This window comes from Pteropus alecto, unplaced genomic scaffold (genome assembly GCF_000325575.1).
Source record: "Pteropus alecto unplaced genomic scaffold, ASM32557v1 scaffold7, whole genome shotgun sequence".
NCBI classification, from domain to species: Eukaryota; Metazoa; Chordata; class Mammalia; order Chiroptera; family Pteropodidae; genus Pteropus; species Pteropus alecto.
Window position 1 is genome coordinate 63,748,503 of NW_006494614.1, and position 20,485 is coordinate 63,768,987.

Consider the following 20,485-nt stretch of genomic DNA (forward strand, 5'->3'; position numbering starts at 1 on the left):
AAAAGATGAGTGAATCCTCTTATAAAACTTCTTCAAAAAGATTCCACTCCTGCCTAAGCTCAAATGATGGGATCATTTACAGAAAATCCAGTGAAGTTAGTCAGAGATACCAAATACCCTGGAACATGAGTTATCTGAGGTTACTCTGTGATCAGGACGGCCAGGCAAGGACTCAAACTGGTACCAGGCATTTCAGGAGGTGGTAAGTACACTTGTGGTTTTGTGGTTTTCAACTGTACTGTCAGCCTGGATAACTCTCTGTGGTCAGGGACCATCTGGTGACAGCGTGCAGTCTGCCTCAGCAGAATCAGGAAAGTCTGCACCTCCCAGAGATGCACTCCCTGTCGAAATCCCACTGCTGTGGCTGCTCCCATCCTTTCAGGACCCTGACCAAAGACCCTGACCAGGCATATTTTCCAACTGATGAGCAATAACGCTCCAGCTGGTTTAATTTGTGATTCGGAAGGAAAAGGCACAAAGAAAATACTTTCTATTTATCTATGTTTAATCCCAAACAGAAGCAAGTCAATGATATAATGTTAGTCACTTGTGTCCTTCTGGCCTATAACATCTATGGATCCCATCCATATTTTTCTCAAAGCTCTTCTTCAAAGCACCCAGCCTGTGCCTAGCTGCCTGGCTCACCGCAGGCATTCAGTAATTATTCGCTCACTTGAACAAAATGATAGTGGTGTGTAAGGGAAAGCTCCCAGGGAGAGATCTTTTCTCACAGGAGCTAAAAATCCACTGCCCATAACTGGGGAGAGTGAGGGTCTGGCCTCAGGCAACCATGCTAGCTAGCACTGGCAAAAAGCCAGAAACAAACAGTGTGCTCAGAGCTGGCTAAATACAGTGACAGGTGGACTGTGGAGGATCACAGAGGGAGACAAGGCCTCAGAGCTGGAAGAGGGGCTGAAAAACAGGGCAGAAAAGTTTGGAGGAGCACAACTGCCCCACAGAATGCCACTGCATCACTCTGCTGCTGGAGCTACAGGTGGATCCACCAGCACCCTCTTCTCTGTCAGTATCTTGGGCAGAAATGTAGGAACTTCAAGGGCCACTTCTCAGTGTCTCTCAGATGTAGACATAATATCAAGACAAATCAGGTCTGGATTTTTCAGATGTGAATCCTTTCTAGGTCTGGTATCTAACATCACATGGTCACATTCCTCTGCTCCTCTAGGAGAAGATGAAGTTACTAAACACTGACCTAATCCTGACAATTCATAAACAGAGGAAGAACCCCAACAGTGCAGAGACATGTGAATAACAAAGACTCAGCAGCTACCCTCATGAGGGCAACACTGGTCCAAGACCCACAAGGAGGCACAATGAAGACCTGACCTCAGGACCTATGCAGATTCTACGGTTCACTCCCCAGCAATGCTACCTGGCAGGATTACTTCAGGTGACAAGACAAGATGGAGAAACCTCACTCAAAGTGTCCATCCAACTTCAGAGCCCTGATTGCTTTCCTGCCACTAGGGCTAGTCAGAAGTATCTCTTCCTGCTCCCATCCTGCCCGTGCCCCTTGGAGGCCTACAGGGCCACTCAAACCCGTTCACCCAAAAGACCACGAAATGATTTTTCCAACACTGAGTGCTGTGCAGGATCCTTCAATGATTTCCCCTCCACTCCCTACTAGATAAACTCTCAATTTCTCATTTCTGCCCCCTTGCTGACCTCTGCAGCCTCATCTTCCACTGCTGCCCCCACAGATCCCCAAAGAGACGGGTTCTTCTTTCTACCATTTCATCCTAAAAACTACTCTTCCCCTTTCAAGGCCCCCATTTAGCCGGCTGAAATCCTCCACAGCAGACAATGGCCAAGGCCTGGAAAGCCTGGGCCTTCACCACAAATAGCCAGTAGATTAAAAGACAGACTGCTGAGTGATAGCGAGCGCTGAGGCCATAGGTTCTGGATCCTCCAGGCTGCCTCAACACCAGGACTAGAGAGGAGGCCTAGAAATGCAAATATCCAACTAATATCCACTGCTCTTGCCTAGGGCTAGTGGTAGGGTATATTCCTTAATCAAAATAGAGGCCTCTCTCCAGGAAACCCATGAACTTGGAAAATCCCAGCTGGCATGTAAACTAGTAGTCCCAGTAGTTTCGCCTACCTCTCGTTCTCTGAATGTCCTAAATCCTCAATGAAGACTAGACACTTGCTTCCGAGTCCCATCAAGGGTCGAGGGTTCCCAAATTCCCAGCACCTCGAGGGGTGACCAAAGAGGCACCGTCTAGCTCACGGGCCTCAGGGCAGTCCATTTTCTACGAAAAGAACTGAACAGACTCAGAATGCGGAATATCTATCTCTTAGTGCTCGAGAGTTTTCCTGTAGTAATCTTTACCTAGCAGGACAAGGAGACCCCGCCCCGCAAGAGGCAGGCAGGCAGGCAGGCAGGCAGGCAGGCAAGGATTCCCTCCTCCCTTGCCTGAGCCTTCAACATCCCCCTCGCCCGACCCGAAGCGCCGGACCGCGACCCACAGCCTCCTCTCCACCCCCCCAGGCTAGGCCGCCCGCAAACCCACGAGGCCACTCAACCCAAGAGCGACGATCCAGCCAACCCCCAATTCTGAGCTCCGGGGGCCCCAGACCCACTGACCCGTCCTAGAGCCGCGGGGATCAGAGGGCACATTCTTCGCCACCCCACCCCACCCCGGAAAGGAGGAGCAGAACGACTCCGGTTGCGGACGGGATCAGGAGAGCGCGGGCTGGGCGATGCACCCGGCTAGGGGCCGGGGTTTTGGGGGAAGCCAGGGGAGCACCAGCCGCGCCTGGAGCGCCAGCGGCGGGGAGGAAAGAGCCCCTCCCCCTTCCCACTCGCGGCCCCGCCCGGCCTCTGGGCCCCGAGGCGCAGCCGTCCGGAGGGAGGAGAGGCGCGGGAGCAGACAGGAGAGAGGAACTTACTTAAAGGCTACATAGTTTCACTCCCTACCCTTCCCCGAGCGGCGGCGACACCTCCCGGCCCTTGGGCTCCGACTTCTGTGCCCACCGCCCCAGCGCCGCAGCTTCACTCCACCGCCCACCCTTTTACTCCGCCGTTGGGCGGAGCCGCACCTCCAGGTTAGCCCAATGAGCGGCCGTGCTTATCCAGAGTGACGTACGAGCAGAGCAACCATTGAGTCCGTCCAGCCGGGGGAGGGGCTCCGGCAGAGCAAAGCACTTCCTACACCGGCTGGACAAGCCCAGAACCGCCGACTGCGCGTGCCCGGAACGGGAGGGGGCGGGGCCGAAAGCCCATTTGACACTAGGGAAAGGGTCCAAGCTCCGTCTCTGGAAAGCGGGCTTAATCGGGATGGGGAGACTTGGGAGCCATCCTACCCTGTGGATCGCCCTTTATTGCTAGCTTTGGAGAATGGAGGTGCCCAGGCCTACGAGGCACACCACTCCTGTTGCTGATAGGGTCTGGGAGTCCGGGTCCCTAGGTTCTAGTCCCTTCACTATCGAGTGACCTAGGTCCCCCCCCCCTTTTTTTTTTAACCCGGGCCTCAGTTTCCCAATCCGTGAAATAGAGAAGGGTTAGATCTGCCGAGCGTTAATATTCCAGAACTTCAATGGGGTGCGGAGGAGGGGGAGATGGGGGACCTACACGTGACCTCCCCGCGCGGGGCTCCGCCTATCCCTTGTCCAGGGATGGAAGCGCCCTGTAAGGACGGGCGGGGGTGGGTGGATCCTAAGAAACACGACCCGGCCGCCCTTGGCTGCGGCTAAGGCGGAGCGCGCAGCTCGGCAGCGGGCTAGCCCTGGAGACAGCACGAAAAGATGGGACCGCAACCCGGGCTTCGCAGGGGGCCACCGTGGAGACCAGGGCGGTGCAGAGACTAGACCTGTGACTTGGAGCGTATCTGGGGAGGATGGACAAGGGGACGGGAGGCAGCTAACAGGACTCTCTCTCCGCGCCCGCTACTCAGAGGCGCACGTCGCAGGTCCCAAGCGGGATCCATCGACAGCACGGCAGCACCGAGCTAGTCTTGGACCATGAGGAGCACTCTGGCGGTCCGGCCCGGGGCCGCCGGTAGGGCTGGCCGCGTCCTGCCGCGCTGAAGGCGTAAAACTGACAGGGGCGCACGCGACCCGGCTGCGCGGGAGCGCACCGCCATGGCGAAGGAAGAGTGCAAGGCTTTGCTGGATGCGCTCAACAAGGCGACCGCATGCTACCACCACCTGGTGCTAACCGTCGGAGGCTCCGCGGACTCACAGAACCTGCGTGAGGAGCTGCAGAAAACGCGCCATAAGGCGCAGGAGCTGGCGGTGGCCACCGGCGCCCAGCTGACCACCGCTCTGCGAGACCGGGGCATGGGCACCGAGGAGCGCGCTGAGTTCGAGCGCCTCTGGGTGGCCTTCTCCGGCTGCCTGGACCTGCTAGAAGCCGACATGCGGCGCGCGCTGGCGCTTGGCACCGCGTTCCCACTGCACACGCCTCGACGGCCGCTCGTGCGCACAGGTGTAACTGGCGGTGCAGCGGGCGTAGCCGCGCGCGCCTTGAGCGCCCGCAGCTTGCGGCACGAGGCAGAATGCGACTTCGATGTAAACGACCTGCGAGAGCTGGAGCGGGAGATCCTTCAAGTGGGCAAGATGAGCCACGACATGGAGATGAAGGTCAACGTGCCCCGCTGGACAGTACAGGCCCGGCAGGCGGCGGGCGCCGAGCTCCCGTCCAGCGTTGGCGCCTCTTCAGCGGGCTTTGTGTCCATAGAAGAGCGGACAGCGCCCTGCGACCTGAGCAAGGCCATCGCCGCCACCCTTTTCAGCGCCGTGCTGCTGGCGGCTGTAGCCCTGGCGGTGTGCGTGGCAAAGCTCAGCTGACTGACGACACCCGATGGCCCCTAGGCACCACTGTTCCTTCCGCAGAGACATCCCTCCCAGAATGACCGCTACTGCCAGGACTCAGATGGGAGTGGGATCTGGCATGTATAAGGGGAGAGGTTCTAAAACCCCGTGTGTGTACACGCGCGTTTCAGGCAAACATCTGCCTAGGCGGAACGCGGTTTCCTCTTGCTGGCCTGGGAGGAGTTAATTTTGTGCGGGCCGCCAGGGCATTACCACTAATGTATGCAGGAGCTTTATCCTCTATTAATAGAAAACCGTCCACAGTGCCCCCAGATTCCTCTAAGTTAATGAGTTTCCGCGTGTGCTGCTGGGGCGTGTTTACACTAGAGACTCCCATGGGGCAGTTTGAAAAAGGGGATGAGGTGAAATGAAATGTGGAGAGGGGGCCTGTTTTGTTGTGGTGGGGGGTTCTTCCTGGACAGGAGACAGATTGCAACAAGCTGTAAGCAGTTTTTATTACCTTAATCCTTTGGGGCCTAAGCTTAGAGTGCAAAAAGAAGTTCATGCAAAGTGCTTTCTCTACTGCGCACGATTGCACTTCTTGGCAGAGCTTATCCGTGAGTCAACAAAAGCAGCTAGAGAGGGTCTGACTTTGCTTGTAAAACCAGAGAAGCACGGTAGAAGCCGCCCTCCACTGCACACACTGCCTATTTAAAAAGACACTCCCCAGCCAACTTGGGAAGGGTATAAGCTTCAGGATAGGCCACATGCTGTTTAAATAAGGACTTTCTCCTTCGCTGGGGCTTATTTTTGTTCCAGAACTAGACCAGAGTTTTTGATCCTCCTTTAGGGGAGGGCTGGGGAATCCTCTTTGAAGCCCTTAATCCTATCTATCCCTTGGAATTTGCTTGCTGGCCAGTAGGAGAGCTGGCTTTGGAAGGAGATGCACATCTCTCTGACCCCGACACTGCCTCCCCCCCCCTCCACTGGGTATAGTGGCATCACTGGCACAGAGAGGTTTTGAGCCAATTAATCCTGAGACTGGGTTAGAATGTAGCAGCTTTAACTTGGAATTTAAGAAGCTTTTTAAAAATAACAATCATTTGAAAGTCACATAACCATATTGTGTACTATCAAAACTGTTTTCTTTATAAAGGGCATTTGGTCACGAATTTATACCTGACAATGAGTCAAACATAGCAGTCTTATTTGTAAATATACATCTGAATCTATTTTTAAAATCTATCTTCTTGAAGGCAGGAGGTCATAGCAAAAACTGCTGGAACCACAGGTGTAGATGACATAAGTTAAGTGGGTGCTGCTTCTTTCGGTTAATAAATAAGGAAATGTGGAAAACACTCCAGGTCTCAAGCTGGAATTTGCCTGAGGAGTGCTGCTACCTCCTACCTGTGGTCCAGAGAGAGCATCTGTTGAGAAACGAGATGCATTTAACTCTCTAAAGGTAATAATTTGGAATAAAACTCAAAGGCTTTGATTTGACTGAAAACTGACGAGATTTTTTTTTTTTTTTTTAATTCCGGAAATGAGAAAGGGGACTAGGAGGAAAGCATTGGCAGTTTTTCAAAAGGCAACTTGGAGGGCAAAGGGGCAAAGGCAAATAGCAGGAGTGCTGTCTGGGCATCCACTCCTACAAGCCACCCTCCCAGCTCACTCTCACTCCTCAGCACACAGGTTCCAGCACCTCAGAATATGAGATGTTTGCATGTGTCTGCGATAATGGTTTTAAAAGACCCGCAGGTCTTAAGCCAATGAAATAACTAATTAAAAACTAATTAAATAACTAATTAAAAACTCTTTCTGCCTCTCCCAGTCAGGGGTGAAACTGAACAATAACTAATTAAAAACTCTTTCTGCCTCTCCCAGTCAGGGGTGAAACTGAACAGGGGCCAATGTCAAATTCTTTTGCACCAGACTGTCCAAAGTACCTTCAGAGATGACACAGAAAGTTTTCTAAATTCTCCTCCTTTCTCCTCCCACACACAATAACACATGGAATCTCCACCACCTTCCCCAAAATGCCCCAGCCTCATCTCAGGCAAGAGGAGGCTGGGGCATTTTGTGACCCAATGTTGGAAAATATCCCTAAAAACCAAGCCCTGAATAGAATTTCCTCTTTTTAAGACTGACTCTCTGTTCTTATCAAGGTGTTTTGGTTCATGAAAAAATAAATTGTTCGGCAGAACCTGTTAAGGAAACAACCTATCAGAAATCATGTAATCCACAGAGAACATTTGGGACAAGCAAACTTAATTGTTGTCATTCCATCCTCTTGGCAGATCCTTGAGTATTATATGTGCAATCTGATTCTAAGAGTCCTCTGCTCACTGAAATTAGCAATAAAATGTTGCAAAAAAAAAAAAAAAACAACTGAATTAGAATAAACATCCTGTGAACCTGTTAACCTAAACAACTCTGAGTTTGAAAATTTTAGACATTTGGAACATTTGGCATTATTTGGAGTTATTACCGCCTACTAGAACTTTTGCAATATGATGCAAGCAAAATTGCTTTCTGCTTGAGCAATAGGCTGTACGTAATTCAAGAGATCGCTTTTTGATAGAAGACTGGTTCAATTTAGGTGTTTGATATCAAAGTTATTAATTTTCTAAAAACATTTGGTATACTGTTATACCATGATACGAGTGATAGAAAAAAATCAAAATGTTTAATATAGGATATACATGAAGAAGTCAATGTCAAAGGCTATGGCAGAGAACATCTACTTTCCTAAATTAAAGGTACAAGTTAAAGGATAGATCTTTACTTCCAAAGTAAAACACTATCTTAAGTCTCTTGTGAAATTAAATACCTATGACATCCCTGGCTTCTCTTTTGGGAAAACAATATTGCTCTCTGACAAAACAAGAACTTGGAACGTTAAGGCACTTATCATGAGAACTTTGAACTTATCATGAGAACTTTGAGCTATTAAAAACAGTTAAAGCAAACAAACAAATACAAAAATCTAATCATGTTTGTAGGAGAAAAATGCCTACTGGAAAATTCTTTTTATGTGCTGTAAGAATTTCAAATGCCACAAGGGAAAATATTTTTTGGTAAATAAAATTAGAGCATAAGCTTCATGATTTACCTAAGGTTTACAGTAAGCTGCGTAAGAGATGTGTGATGTCGAATGACTAAAAAGTAGATTTGGTTGAAAAGAGTTCTAGTTTGCATGAAGTTCCTGATAAGGCTGCATTTTCCTTTTCAATGTGCACATTGATATGTTTTTAGCTACTTGGTTGCTTTTCAGAATGTAGTTCTCTGTTCTATATTGAATGCTTGTTAAGAGAGTGAGCCCCAGAGTGTGAGCCTATATGTCTGAGAAATAAAGTGTTGTAGGCCTGGCCTCTGCATTACTTTAGGGCGAGCCTCCTCTGGCAAGGCCTGACCAGCTACAATGTGTGGGGGCTCTGCCTCTCTCTCCAAGTACCTCAGACAAGTCATTGACCTCCCTGTGCCTCAATTCCCTCATTTGTGAAATGGGGGGAGGAGGTCCTGACTGATCAGCTCGAAGGTCCCTTTCAGAGCTTAAGACATTTAATAGAATGAAGTTAAACAAGAAAGTTATTTTGTTTGTGTGTGTGTGTGTGTGTGTGTGTGTGTGTGTGTGTGTGTGCATGTTGAAATGGAATCTTATAGTTTGGTGGTTATTGTCTAAAATCGGTTGGTAAAATTTCATATGAATTTTAAAAATCAGAATGAACCAAGCTTACTGTGATTTTAGTCTATATTAGAATTAGCAGATGGACTTGAAAGCAAATTTGTGTAAATGCTACTTATAGTATTTAAATTAGATTAGGAATTTAAATTCAGACTCTAAGTTCAAGAAAGCCTGGTATTTATTAAACAGTTTGTTGTACCCAGCAGTCAGACCACCTAAATTGATTCTGGGAAATTACAGATGTGAAAACCTGTTATTTGTCATGGAGCCTGGGAGAATCCTATTCTGCAAATAACCTGATACCCTCAGAACTATAACTACACTGGCTGCCTGATATCAGGGAACCTGAGTGCAGTGTGGTTGTTTTGTATGGGGCATCAGATCCAGGGTAGAATTAAAGACTTTGTGTCTACTGTTTGAATGATGCCTCTAACTAAAATGTTTATTAATACATAAAAAATTAAAGATAACATACAGCGTTTATAACTTAGGTGGAAAGGCACGCATAAGTGATTCAACTATCAACTATTGTGATTAAAAAAAAAAAATTCTTGGGAGCATTGTCAGTCTTGCTCGACGGCATATGTAATCCGTTTGGCTCAAATAAACTCTTATCAAAAAAATATTCTTAATCTTCTTCATATATACTTGAATTGAAGTGAAAGTCCTGATCAACACGATTACTCTTCACAGATTTAATTACATAAAGAGATGTACAGAAATACACCAGGACTATAAATCTCCAAGTGCTTTTCTACGACTATACTCTTTTAATGCAGGATAGAATCTGGGAAGAGTAGCAGGTCTCCACATGAATGATCATATTCAAATACCTTTTCTTTGGCTCTTAGGAACTGGGCAAAAGGGCAGGAACTGACCACATGCTGCGACCCTGTATCCATGAGGGCTAGATGGATTTCTGGAAAAGCATTCCTCTCTTACTTATTTTCTTCTCATTCCACAGAGGATTCTAGGTGTTTTCATTGTAGTACTATAAAATCTTGGGCATCCTTGTTTAGTGTGTAAGTTATAACCTTAAGGCTTATATGTCAAATGTAAATAAACCAAATGAGACCTCCTTTTGGCAAAATGATTTGAGAGTCCTTTTAACATGCTGTTGCCAGAAGGCAAATTTGAGCGTCCCCTGCTCGTATGTGTTAGGCATATAGAGATCTACAAGGAAATATACAGAAATGAAAATATTAAGGTGGTGGGATTATGAATGGTGTTTTTTCATTGTTTTTATTTAGTGTTATATTGTTTTTACAATAAAAATTTGAATGCACTTATCACCTAGAAAATTTTGTTATTAAAATATACATTTTAACAGTTAGGGTCTCAATTGTCATGAGAAACAACTTCAGGACCTTTCCCCCAAAAGCAAAGCAAAATGCTTTTGGAATCTTAACCCAGGGAATCAGAAGCAAGTTTTGAAATATAGTGTCAAGACAGAATAGCATAGAGATTAAAAGCATTGCCAAATTCGAAGCAGTTCCTTAATCTCTCTGACCTCAACTGCCTTATCTTTACAATGGGAGTAATAATAAGGTAAACTTCACAGGGATGTTGAGATAAGACATTTTCCAGGCACAGAGCTCAATAAATGTCAGCTCCCACTGCTGTTATTATTTATCATACTACTTTAAAAGTCTGAAAAATGAAATGGTTGGCAAAAGAACCAATATATGTGAAAACATTTTATTTTCCATAACTTAGGTAAAATCTGCTAAAAAATCAATTTGAAGATGAAAACTAGAAAAACTTGACAAATGAGAGAAGGTACATAATAAAAAGGTCAAGTTTACAAAGAGAAATTCAGGTTGACTTAGAAGTTGGAATTCGTACATTTGTAAAGTCAAATTTATTGAGTTATAATTTAAATACGGCACCATTCACCCTACTTAGGTATGCAGTTTTGATTTTTGACAAATGTATACAATCATGCAACCATCATCCAAGTCAAGATATAGAATGATTCCCTTACCCCCCAAAAGTTCCCCATATCCTTTCCTCCCACTTCAGGCTCTGGCAACCACTGATCTGATTTCTGTCTCTATACTTTTGCTTTTTCCAGAATGTCTCATAAATGGAATACATTTTTGAGAAATAATGTTGTGAACTTTTAAAAAACCTCAAAAACACTTTTTTCCAAGAAACATTTTGAGTAATCATTTTTTTGTGGTGATTTTTGGTACACAGGATGTTACTGGTCATTCACAGATGAATTTCATTTCATGGCAGTGATGGGCATTGGTTTCCAGGTGGGTGGAACAAACTCTCCTGTTACTGTTGTGTCTCCAAGCTGATGTCATCTCTCCATGGCTAGCCCTGCAGATTACGTTCTCTTCCTTTTTTCAACTGAAAAACCTGATAAACAATGGATAACATAAATGAATTTGGGCTTACTGAATGAGAGACTGAAACAAAAGCCCACTTGGAGCAGTAGATAAGAAGCCACAGGACATGTTTGCACCACTTTTTTCTTAGGATTATGCATGTGCTATAAACCAAATAAAGAAATTTGTTATTGTAAAGACAGCTGCGGACGACCAGCAGAACAAAATAACGAAGAGTCAACTGTCATTAGCCTTCCAGATATATTTGTTGTTTTAGAAGTCCTGTTCTAAGCAGGCCTCCATAGACTCCAGGATGGCCTGAAGATATGCATTTGAGGTCACTATGACTGAATTAACAGCTTCCCATGGCTCATAGCACTGGAACTGTTTGGAAAGTAGGAGATTGTTAAAAATACAGATTCCAGGGTGCCACCAAGACTCTACAGTAGATTCTGAACCAATTTGCAGAGAGCCACAGGGAAGCAGTTTAGGGAGGGGTCCCCAACTGTGGATTCTGTAGACTAAAGGTGGATGAAAGTTGGCAGACCCTCACAGTAAGGCATGTGTCCTTCTTTGACCTCCATGTGCACTTTTCCAAAGTGTGGCCTGGTTCTGTTTCTGGAATGTAGTCAGTACACAGAAATTTGCACCTTTGGAAAATACTGCTAAAAAAAATCAGGTTAAATACTGGTGGTGCCATTTGCGAATATTCACCCACAAAATAACACATTATAATGACAGCTTGTAAATGAAACTCAGCAAGAGTACATATAGTCTATATCTGACCTAAAAACATAATGTGGGATCAATTTTAATAGTAATTGTGGGAGAAACCATTGGCGACTGATAAGGAGTTGTAAGAGAGAAAACTCAGAGTTAAAAAGTCTCTAAGATGTAATATTTCTCTTGGAGGTAAGCCCTACAGCCACTAAAAAATGTGGAACAGATGGAAATTTCCAGCTCTAGGCCTAGATTAAACATCTCCCATTGTTAAGGGTAGAAAATTTTCAAGTGAGCCTACTAGCTAAGTCAGCTACAGGGAAGAAATATCTTTAGATACCAGAAGGTGTCCCACTTGTTTGTGTGTCGTTTAGAAAGTGTGTTGCATGAGATATGAAGATGGCCAACATCTGCTTCTGTAACTCATTTACTTGTTAATTAAGGGTGTCGTTCCGGGCAAAGATATGCTAACAGCCAACTTCACTTCTGTACTCTGCTTGCTTATTCAGGAGACCACCAGGATATGGTCTTAAGCTTTATCAGCTGCCTCCTCTGAAAGCTCGGGGCTGAACTCCTCTAGCCCTGCGTGGTAGAGAGTCGGTCGCCGGCCGGCTAATAAAGGCTCATAATTAATCTCAATTGGCTCCGTAGGTCTCAGAATTATTGGCGCCATAACACCATGAAAGTGTAAATCACCAAATGCCTTAAGAGACTTAAGGTGGTCCCAGGTGCACTGACAATAAAACGTGTCCACAACACCAGATTATTCTGGGGCTTAACGATTCAAGTAGGACCTTTCACACTCAGGCTGAGCAGTGGGAAATTTATGATTTTGGTATCTGGTTCATCCATCACTGGTGGGATTCATGTAAGCCTGCAAAGCTCAGACACCTGCCCCTAGGACACCACCCACTTCCTACAAAAGGAGATACGCCATGTGTCAACCCGGATTTTAAAGGGAGAAAGTCCTAGTTCTCAGGTTTTCGTTGGGTAGGTGTCACCAGGCTTGGGTTTGCATCGTGCTTTTATCACGGCAGGTAACATGCACACATAAGCATTAAAAAAGACCTGGGTGAGGATAGTGCGGTACTCCTTGTGACGGCCCTTGTTTCGTCACAATTACCCGACTGAGAACCAGGACACTGCAGGCGGCGCTTGCTCGAGCGCGCGCCACGCCCCTCCTATAGAAAGGCGCTCGCGTCCACAGACCTTCCGGAGTTCGTCCTAGCAGATACGGGTCTCCGTCCTCCGTCCAAAAAGGCCACTGGGGTGGTAGGATCGGCGTGTATGAACTCCTGCCGTGTCAGAACTTGGAGACCAGAAGCCAAGCGCCGCCACTCGCAATGAGCGCACTCCTGCGATCCAGTTTAAGCAGGTGGCGGCAGGCAGCCACCTTGGTGCTAGCGGCGGGTTGGACACACCCGGGCCTCGCCGCCCAGGCGCTGCCTCCACCGCCCGTCGAGGACTTCCGGGTGCTGCTACTGCAGCGCTCCGAGCAGCAACGTTTCCTACCCGGGGCTCACGTCTTTCCAGGCGGTGTACTGGACGCGGCAGATCGCTCGGCTGACTGGCTGCGCCTCTTCGCGCCCCATCACGGGCCGCCGTACTTCAACTTAGTCACCCGTCCGCGCCCACGCACTGACTTCCCAGTGCTGCCCGCAATGGAAACTGACGCCGCCGACGGGGACGACGCGGCGCTGCCGAATGACGTAGCCTTCCGCATCTGCGCCATCCGCGAGGCTTTCGAGGAGGCGGGCGTGTTGATTCTGCGGCCCCGGGCCTCACTGGCCGCCGCGCCGGAACTTGGCCGGGTCCTCCCACCGCCGCCCGACGTGACCGCCTGGCGCGCCCGCGTTCGCCGCGACCCACGCCACTTCCTGCACCTGTGTGAGCACCTCGACTGCACGCCCGACATCTGGGCGCTGCACGAGTGGAGTATCTGGCTCACGCCGTTCTCGCGATCTGGCAGCTACCGCTTCGACACGGCCTTCTTCCTGTGCTGCGTGCGCGAGCCGCCGCCCGTCGAACTAGAGTTGGCCGAGGTGGTGGGCTTCCAGGTAGGGCGTCCTCACGGCGCGGCCGGCGTCCGAGGCCCACGCAGAACCTCCGGATAAGGGCCATACAGCCAATAAGTGACTGAACGGGCATGGGACCTAGGCGGTCGGGTCCCCAGCCCTGCAGGCCAAAGCCAGAACCTTGGCGAAGTATTTTCCCCGGCTTCACAATCTCAAGGCCTCGACTCTGTCTCCCCAGGCGGCTCTCCGAGCAGGGCTGCTGGGACCTCCCAGGATCCGAGCAGAACTCGGATTAGGCGCCAGGCCCCTTTCCAAGCACTTTAAGTCATTTCATCCGACAGTAGTTTGCTTTTTCAGAGAACATATTTTATATGATTTCAGTGGGGTTTTTTTGTTTGTTTGTTTGTTTTTACATTTATTGAGGTATTTCGTGCCCACGGATATATTATAATTTGGTAACTGTACCCTTCGCACCCAAAAAGAATATTCTGTTTGGTGGAGTGTTTGTAAAAATGAAATGAGGTTAAATTCCTTGGTAGTATTTGTCAGGTCTTCTATTTTAGTTGTTCCATCAAATACTGTACTGAGAGGAATGCTTAAATCTTCAAATAATTGTGGATTTGTCTTTTTCTTTTCAATTCTATCAGGTTTTGCTTCATGTGTTTTGAAGCTCCTTTGTAAGGTGCTGTATAGACAGGACTGTTAAAGCTTTATGGATTGACCCTTTGATTATAATGAAATATTCTTCTTTATTCTAAAATTTGAAGTTTACTCATATTAATATAGTCACTCTACTTTTCATTTGATTTGCTGACACATAGTATATCCTCTTGCATCCTTTACTTTTAACCTTTTTGTCTTGATATTTAAAGTGTGTTTCTTATAGGCAGCGTATAGTCTTTATCTAAGATGACAATTTCTTCCTTTCATTTGGAGTGTTTAGATCATTTATATTTATGTCATTATCAATAAGATTAGATTAAAATCTACCATCTTACTGTTAGTTTTTTATTTGTTCCCGTCTGTTCTTTGCACTGTTTTTCTTTTCCTGACTTGGATTATTTGAGTATTTTTAGGTTCTGCTTTATCTCTATTATTGACTTATTAACTATACCTCTGTGGGTTTGCAGTATACATCTTTTGCTTCATGTATAGTGTTAGAACCTTATGACAGTATACTTAAGATTTCTCCTCTCCTGCCCTTTATGTTATTGTTGTCATACATTTGACTTTGTTATTATACACTCTCTAATACACTGATTATTTTTTGCCTTAAATAGTCAGTCTGCGTCTACTGCCATGCTACCCTGAACAAGCCCAATCCCGTCTGATCTCGGAAGCTAAGCAGGGTCGGGCCTGGTTAGTACTTGGATGGGAGACCACATGAGAAGACCAGGTGCTGAGGGCATGAAAAATAAAAAAATAAGAGATTGTAAGCTGACAAGGTCCTTGCAATCTGTGAGGTCAACCAAGGGTTGCCTCACCTAAAAAGTAAAATAAAAAAGTCAATCTGTTAAAGACTGAAAATGAGAGAAAAAATGTCTTTTATTTTACCTGCATATATGTCCTTTTCTGCTAATTACATCATTTCTGTAATTTTGTTTTTCTATTGACAGCTTTTTCTTCTAGGTATGGTTTACATTTTCCTGTTTTTGTTGTGGGTCTTGTGATTTTTGATTGGATGTTGGATATTGTGATTTTTAGTTGAGTACTAGATTTTGTCATATTCTTTTAAGACTTGTTGGACCTTTCCTGGCAGGAAGTTAAGTTGTTGCAAATGGATCCTTTTGAGGTTGATTTTTTAAGTGATTTTTGGGGTGGGTCTATGGTAGCCTTTATTCTAAGGCTAATACCTGCACTTCTAATGTATGACCCTTCTGGGGTCTACAATGCCCCTTATATTCAACAAGGTCTCTGCACCTGGGTTGGAGGGAATTTGAAAAGTTCTTGGCCTTAGATGAACTCCAGGACTATTAGTCTTAAGCTCCCAGGTAATTGTCCTTTTCTCAGGAATCATTGTTTTCCAGTGTCATGTGGTTTCACCTTATGCATGTGTAGATTAGTGTTTAGTGAAGAATCAAAGGCACCCTATACAGATTTCTGGAGTTCTACTCTGTGTAGATTCCCTCCTTTCAGGTACATTGCCTTCCAAATTCTAGCTTGTATGGGTTTTCCTAAACTCTGGTCCTTGTCTCTTCAAGTCAGTGAGAATCTTACATTTTGATTAGGTTCTCCCTTCTTGTGCCTTTGTCTGGGAATTACCTTTTGGCAGAAAGCTGGAAATTCTTGGAACTGAGTTCACCTCATTTGTTTTTCTTTTTTCACATACTACAATTCTACATTTTTCAATGTTCAAAAATGGTGGTTTTATAGGTTTTGTCACTTATCTGTTTTATGTTATGTTAGGGGAAGGTAATTATAGCACTTATGGTTGGAAGAGTAGGTTCCAAAAAGTAATTCTTAACCTGGTCTAGGTTAGCGGTTCTCAGCATGGGATTATTCACCCACCCCAACCCCTGGGTATATTTGGCAATGTCTGGAGACATTTTCGGTTGTCACAATTCGGGGACTTCTGGCTTCTACTAGAGCCCAGGTATGCTGTAAAACATCCTTTAGTACATAGGACAACTGCCCACAACAAAGAATTATCTGGCCTAAAGTGTCAATAGTGCTGAGGTTCTAAAACCTAGTGAAAACAGTGGGTTTTAAAAGCCAGTAGCCAGATTTTCTAGTTAGAATAGCTGCCTGAGTTTCTTCATCTGTAAAATGACAGTACGTGGAATTGTCCTAAGGATTGGAAATATTTTACATAAAGTAATTGAGCAATGCCTTATAGTAACAGGTAACCAATAAATAATAAGTTCGTTTAATCTATGGTTTAGACTAACCTGAACAGGTTGAATTAAGTGGGTCGATGGCTATTGTTTAACCCAGAACTCACAAAGAACTGACAAAGCAGAATGGCTAATAAATTACTTAAAGATTGGGTGGTCCTTTGAAGCCTGAGCTTTGTTTTCAAAATGCAGCCAACTTCAGAATAACCTGAGGTGCTTGTTAAACATTAGATTGCTGGCCACATAGGCTGAAGATTTAATAGGTTTCTTAGGGGATGTTTAAGCATATACAGCTTATAAACCTTTGGCCTGTAGCTATCCAAGGCAGAAATTGATTTCAACTCCTGGTTTAGGTGTGGGAATCAATTTTCCTCTAATAAACCAGTTAAAGAAAAAGGCCTTTTGGGATTATTCCGTAATTATTGAATCAGTTCTTTTTATCTAAATGTACATGGAAGGAATGCTTGGCAAGGAGGTTATGCCACAGCAGTGAGGTGACTTAAGTTAAATGGGCAAACACTGGCTGATTGCTACCCTGCTATTATTACACTGCTGGGACTGTAGACTGAGCTGTGCCTCTTAACCTTCCTGAAAGCTCCTACTGCTCCTGACTATTTCCCCACATTACAACATGTGGGGCACATCACGTTACATTTTGGTTGCTGAAGGCACCATAGGGCCTAAGAGCTTTGTCTTGTCCACAACCACATCTTCAGGGCCTACCCAGGGCACCTATTTGTGGGAGGAACAAATGGGCACTAAATTCTCAATCCGCTGCCATGAGGTTATACTTCAGAGTCTTCTTACCTTGCCTTCTCAGCATCTCTTGCCTTTTATGCTGAACGACTCTCACAGGTCAACCCTTAGTGACCTATCCTGGTTTATTTATTAGTTCCCAGGATCAATATCCCAATAATCAACCTCTTAACTGGGATCAACCGAGCTTTCTTCAGCAAACCTTTTCATGTTGTCTCAGTGGAATCTTAACAAGGTGCATCTATGAATTAATTTTACATCTTTAATTATATCTTAGGTACTGATCTAACGATCTCAAATGTTGCAGTGTCTATGGAAAAAAACCTTCAGGAACTCTACCTTTGTTTTCCACAGTGGTCATCTCCATCAGAGGCAATCAAAAGTTTCATGTCAGAAGAAATTTGGTTGATAGTCCCACAGTTCTATGAAATAAGAAGACTTGAAAACTTTGCCTCTCTCTCTGACTTGCACAGATTTTGTTTGGATCATGTGTTAGAAGAGGTGGAAAGATGGATGCCAATCACGTTAGTAAGTGCTGACGGACGCTGCCTCCTGCTTTTACCAGGTAAGTCAGTGAAGCATCAATGCTTTTGTTAGTATTCACATTTAATTCATGATAGTAGTATGGCAGTATTGCCCAACACAAAGACATGAATTACAGTCCATGTTTTAAACACTACAGTGGTTATTATTTAAATAAGATCAAAGTCTATAAAATATCCTTAGTATTTATTATAACCAGAAGTTCTGAATAAGTTACTTTATGTATACACATTTATGTGAACATATTTCCTAGACTGACAAAGTTCTGTCTCATATTATCTCACTTTTTTATATTTTAATTTTGAATTGTGAGAACTTGTAAACTGTCAGCTTATTTGAATTAGGGAGTTTGTTGGTGGTCAGTTGTTTTTGGGCAAGTATAGGGTGGAGGTTTTGTGGCAGTTTAGAGTGGGGTTTTGTGACCTTTGTTACTTCTCGCTACCTGTCTTAAGTCTCACAATAGTGATAATGTTTGTTACTCATCCTACAGTGGGATAATTTAGCAATTTTGGTGGATAAATGATGATTTCTCTAATTTAACCTTAAAATTATTAGAGCACCCCACATTGAAACACCAAAAATATATGGATATCAAAGCCACTGTTAATACTGCCTAGGATAAAGAGAGTCATGAACTATATAAAAGTTATAGTTTATGATGAAAAATACCAGTCATAAATTTATGTGCCCAAAGAAAATTCTTGGCTGGGGAACAGAGAGCTAAGGAGTATGAGAATTAAAAACACAAGAAAGAAATAGAGGTAAACTCATAAAATTAGGGTTATTTAAAAACTTTCTCGGTTCCAAACACATGAAATAGATTTAAAAAAAAATACTAATTTATATGTCATTAAAATATTGGAATGTTTTATAACTGTGGAATTAAAATATTATTTTTCAGGAGATGAGCTGTACTTAGAAGATTCATACTTTGTAGAAAATGTTATGTCCACTGAAAAAAGTTCTGAAGAACTCATGAAGGAAGGCAAGAAATTTCACCGAGTAGTGATACACAGTCGCCATGATTATAGTATCCATGTGACTGTTCAGTCAGAGTATAAACATGTTTATCCTAAGAACTGTGTAGTAAATAAGAGTCATTTGTAGCGTATTGCTTATTTATTTGTAAGCTGGCTACTTGAAATTGTCCTTATGAATAATGAGTGTTGACTAGACTTGGAAGTTAAGGAACTTGGTGCCTATAAAAATTATAGTATAGTCTTTCATATTTCAAGCATATTATGGAGCTCTCTTATTGTATTCTTTAATCCTTACGGTGTTACACAAGTATAAAATATTAATGATCTTACCAAAAGGAGAAAAGAATGTCAGAAGGATTTCCACTTCTGGATTGTTCTGGTATCAAAAGTTTAAGCTGTTCTACTGCCATTATCTTTTAAATGTCCAGTATGCTTTAAATGTTCCTTGATGTGCTTAGAGCAGTCCATGAATTTTTTAGACTTTCTGCTGGTGTTAATTTAAGGGTGTTTGAGTACATGGTGAACAGTAGACTGAGACAATCTTTAAGTGATAGTGTCACTTTCTTGTTATATCTTTAGCTTGATGATTAAGATCCAATTCTGTTTAAAACCAGTGACATTAGTTATTAGGTTTACCAAATTAGAAACATGTCTTAGTTAATATTTTAAAGGAATAAATGAAGCCATGACAAAAGCCAGAACTATTTTTCACTCTGGAACACTAGTTAATGAAACAGAGGTTAGAGAGATGTAGAATTATTCATCATTTAAAGGTGTTTAATAATGATGTTTGTTTCAGTATTTTTAATATGGGTAACTTTTTCACCTCTTAAAAGGAATAATGTTTATTGATTAAAGATGGGAAATGTTTAAGACACCAGTTGTATTTTAAATCTTTGATGATATAATGCATCGTATGATTGATTTCGTTTTTCATGACATGTCTTAGTTTTCCTACTTAAAAGATAGAGGTATATTGATGAATCAAGTTTATGTGTATTATTTGATCCTGATTAGAGGAATACATCTAGATCAGTGGTTCTCAACCTGGGACATGTTTGCCCTTCAGGAGACATTTGGCAATGTGTGGAAACATTTTTTGGTTGTTACAGCTGAGTGAGATGCTACTACCTAGTGGGGAGAGGCCAGGGATGCAGTTAAATATCCCACAATACATAGGACAGCTGCCTGCAACAATTATCTGGCTAGGGTTGAGAAACTCCGATCTAGAGTAAAATCTATTTTCTTCAGTAAATGATTCCAATATGTAAAATTTTAGAACCAGATACTGTTAGCATTCCATCTGGCTTCTGAATCTACAAAAGTTCTTATTGACTTTTGACCTTGGGCATAATAGTCTTTAATTCTTACAGAAAATGGAATGTTATGTAGCTGGAAGAGCTGCTGAGAAAACTAAGAAACAGATTCACATAGCTAGTTAGCACCACAGCCAGGAGTAGAATCCAGTTCTTCGTCAGTAAGTGACATCTGTTGCTTGTCACTAAAAGCAGATATCTGAATACTTCTGCTCACTGCATCTTGGTAGTATAGTCACCAGGGAAACCACAACAGAGACAAGCATTGGATAGAACAGTGCTTAACTCACATAGAGAAGAGACAGAGCAGGATCAACTTCAGTAGTGTACACTGGTCCACCATAGCCAGCAGGTCCCCTCCCTATAGCCAACACAAGACAGTTGGCCTGCACGCATCCCTTTTGTGCTGCAGTAGGAGGATCCCATCTGTTCCCTGCTGGGGACAGTAGTGGGATTGGCCAGGTGCCATATGACACACATGCTTAAGCAGAAGAGCACAGGAGCACAAAGAGTCTAAAACAGGGAAA

At 44.2% G+C, this 20,485-nt stretch overlaps 3 protein-coding genes, 1 long non-coding RNA gene and 1 pseudogene across 6 annotated transcripts in view; 3 read left to right on the forward strand and 2 right to left on the reverse strand.

The window, feature by feature from the left end:
* Positions 1-3,047, reverse strand: part of ANKRD27 (ankyrin repeat domain 27) — a 49,425-nt gene extending 46,378 nt beyond the window's left edge. The window contains exons 1-2 of one of the 3 annotated variants that reach the window (XM_015600432.2): positions 2,911-3,038; positions 2,120-2,270 (exon numbers count right to left, since the gene is read on the reverse strand). The gene's annotated coding sequence lies outside the window, so the exon portion shown is untranslated. Of the gene's footprint in view, positions 1-2,119; positions 2,271-2,910 lie in introns of all 3 variants that reach the window. The other 2 variants (XM_006926775.3, XM_015600433.2) reach the window with 2 other exon arrangements.
* A 177-nt stretch (positions 3,048-3,224) lies between these two features.
* RGS9BP (regulator of G protein signaling 9 binding protein) lies at positions 3,225-7,195 on the forward strand. Its single transcript, XM_015600310.2, has one exon. The coding sequence runs from the start codon at positions 4,102-4,104 to the stop codon at positions 4,807-4,809; it is 708 nt and encodes a 235-aa protein (XP_015455796.1). The 5' UTR covers positions 3,225-4,101; the 3' UTR covers positions 4,810-7,195.
* Positions 7,196-10,140: 2,945 nt separating this feature from the next.
* LOC112474576 lies at positions 10,141-12,858 on the reverse strand. Its single transcript, XR_003044416.1, has 2 exons — positions 12,724-12,858; positions 10,141-10,825 (listed from the first exon to the last, which is right to left on the reverse strand). It is a non-coding gene; the product is annotated as an uncharacterized LOC112474576 (long non-coding RNA).
* On the forward strand, positions 12,707-19,626 carry NUDT19 (nudix hydrolase 19). Its single transcript, XM_025042557.1, has 3 exons — positions 12,707-13,571; positions 17,474-17,684; positions 18,564-19,626. The coding sequence occupies exons 1-3, from the start codon at positions 12,858-12,860 to the stop codon at positions 18,767-18,769; spliced, it is 1,131 nt and encodes a 376-aa protein (XP_024898325.1). The 5' UTR covers positions 12,707-12,857; the 3' UTR covers positions 18,770-19,626.
* LOC112474706 lies at positions 14,819-14,937 on the forward strand (annotated as a pseudogene).
* Positions 19,627-20,485: the final 859 nt, after the last annotated feature.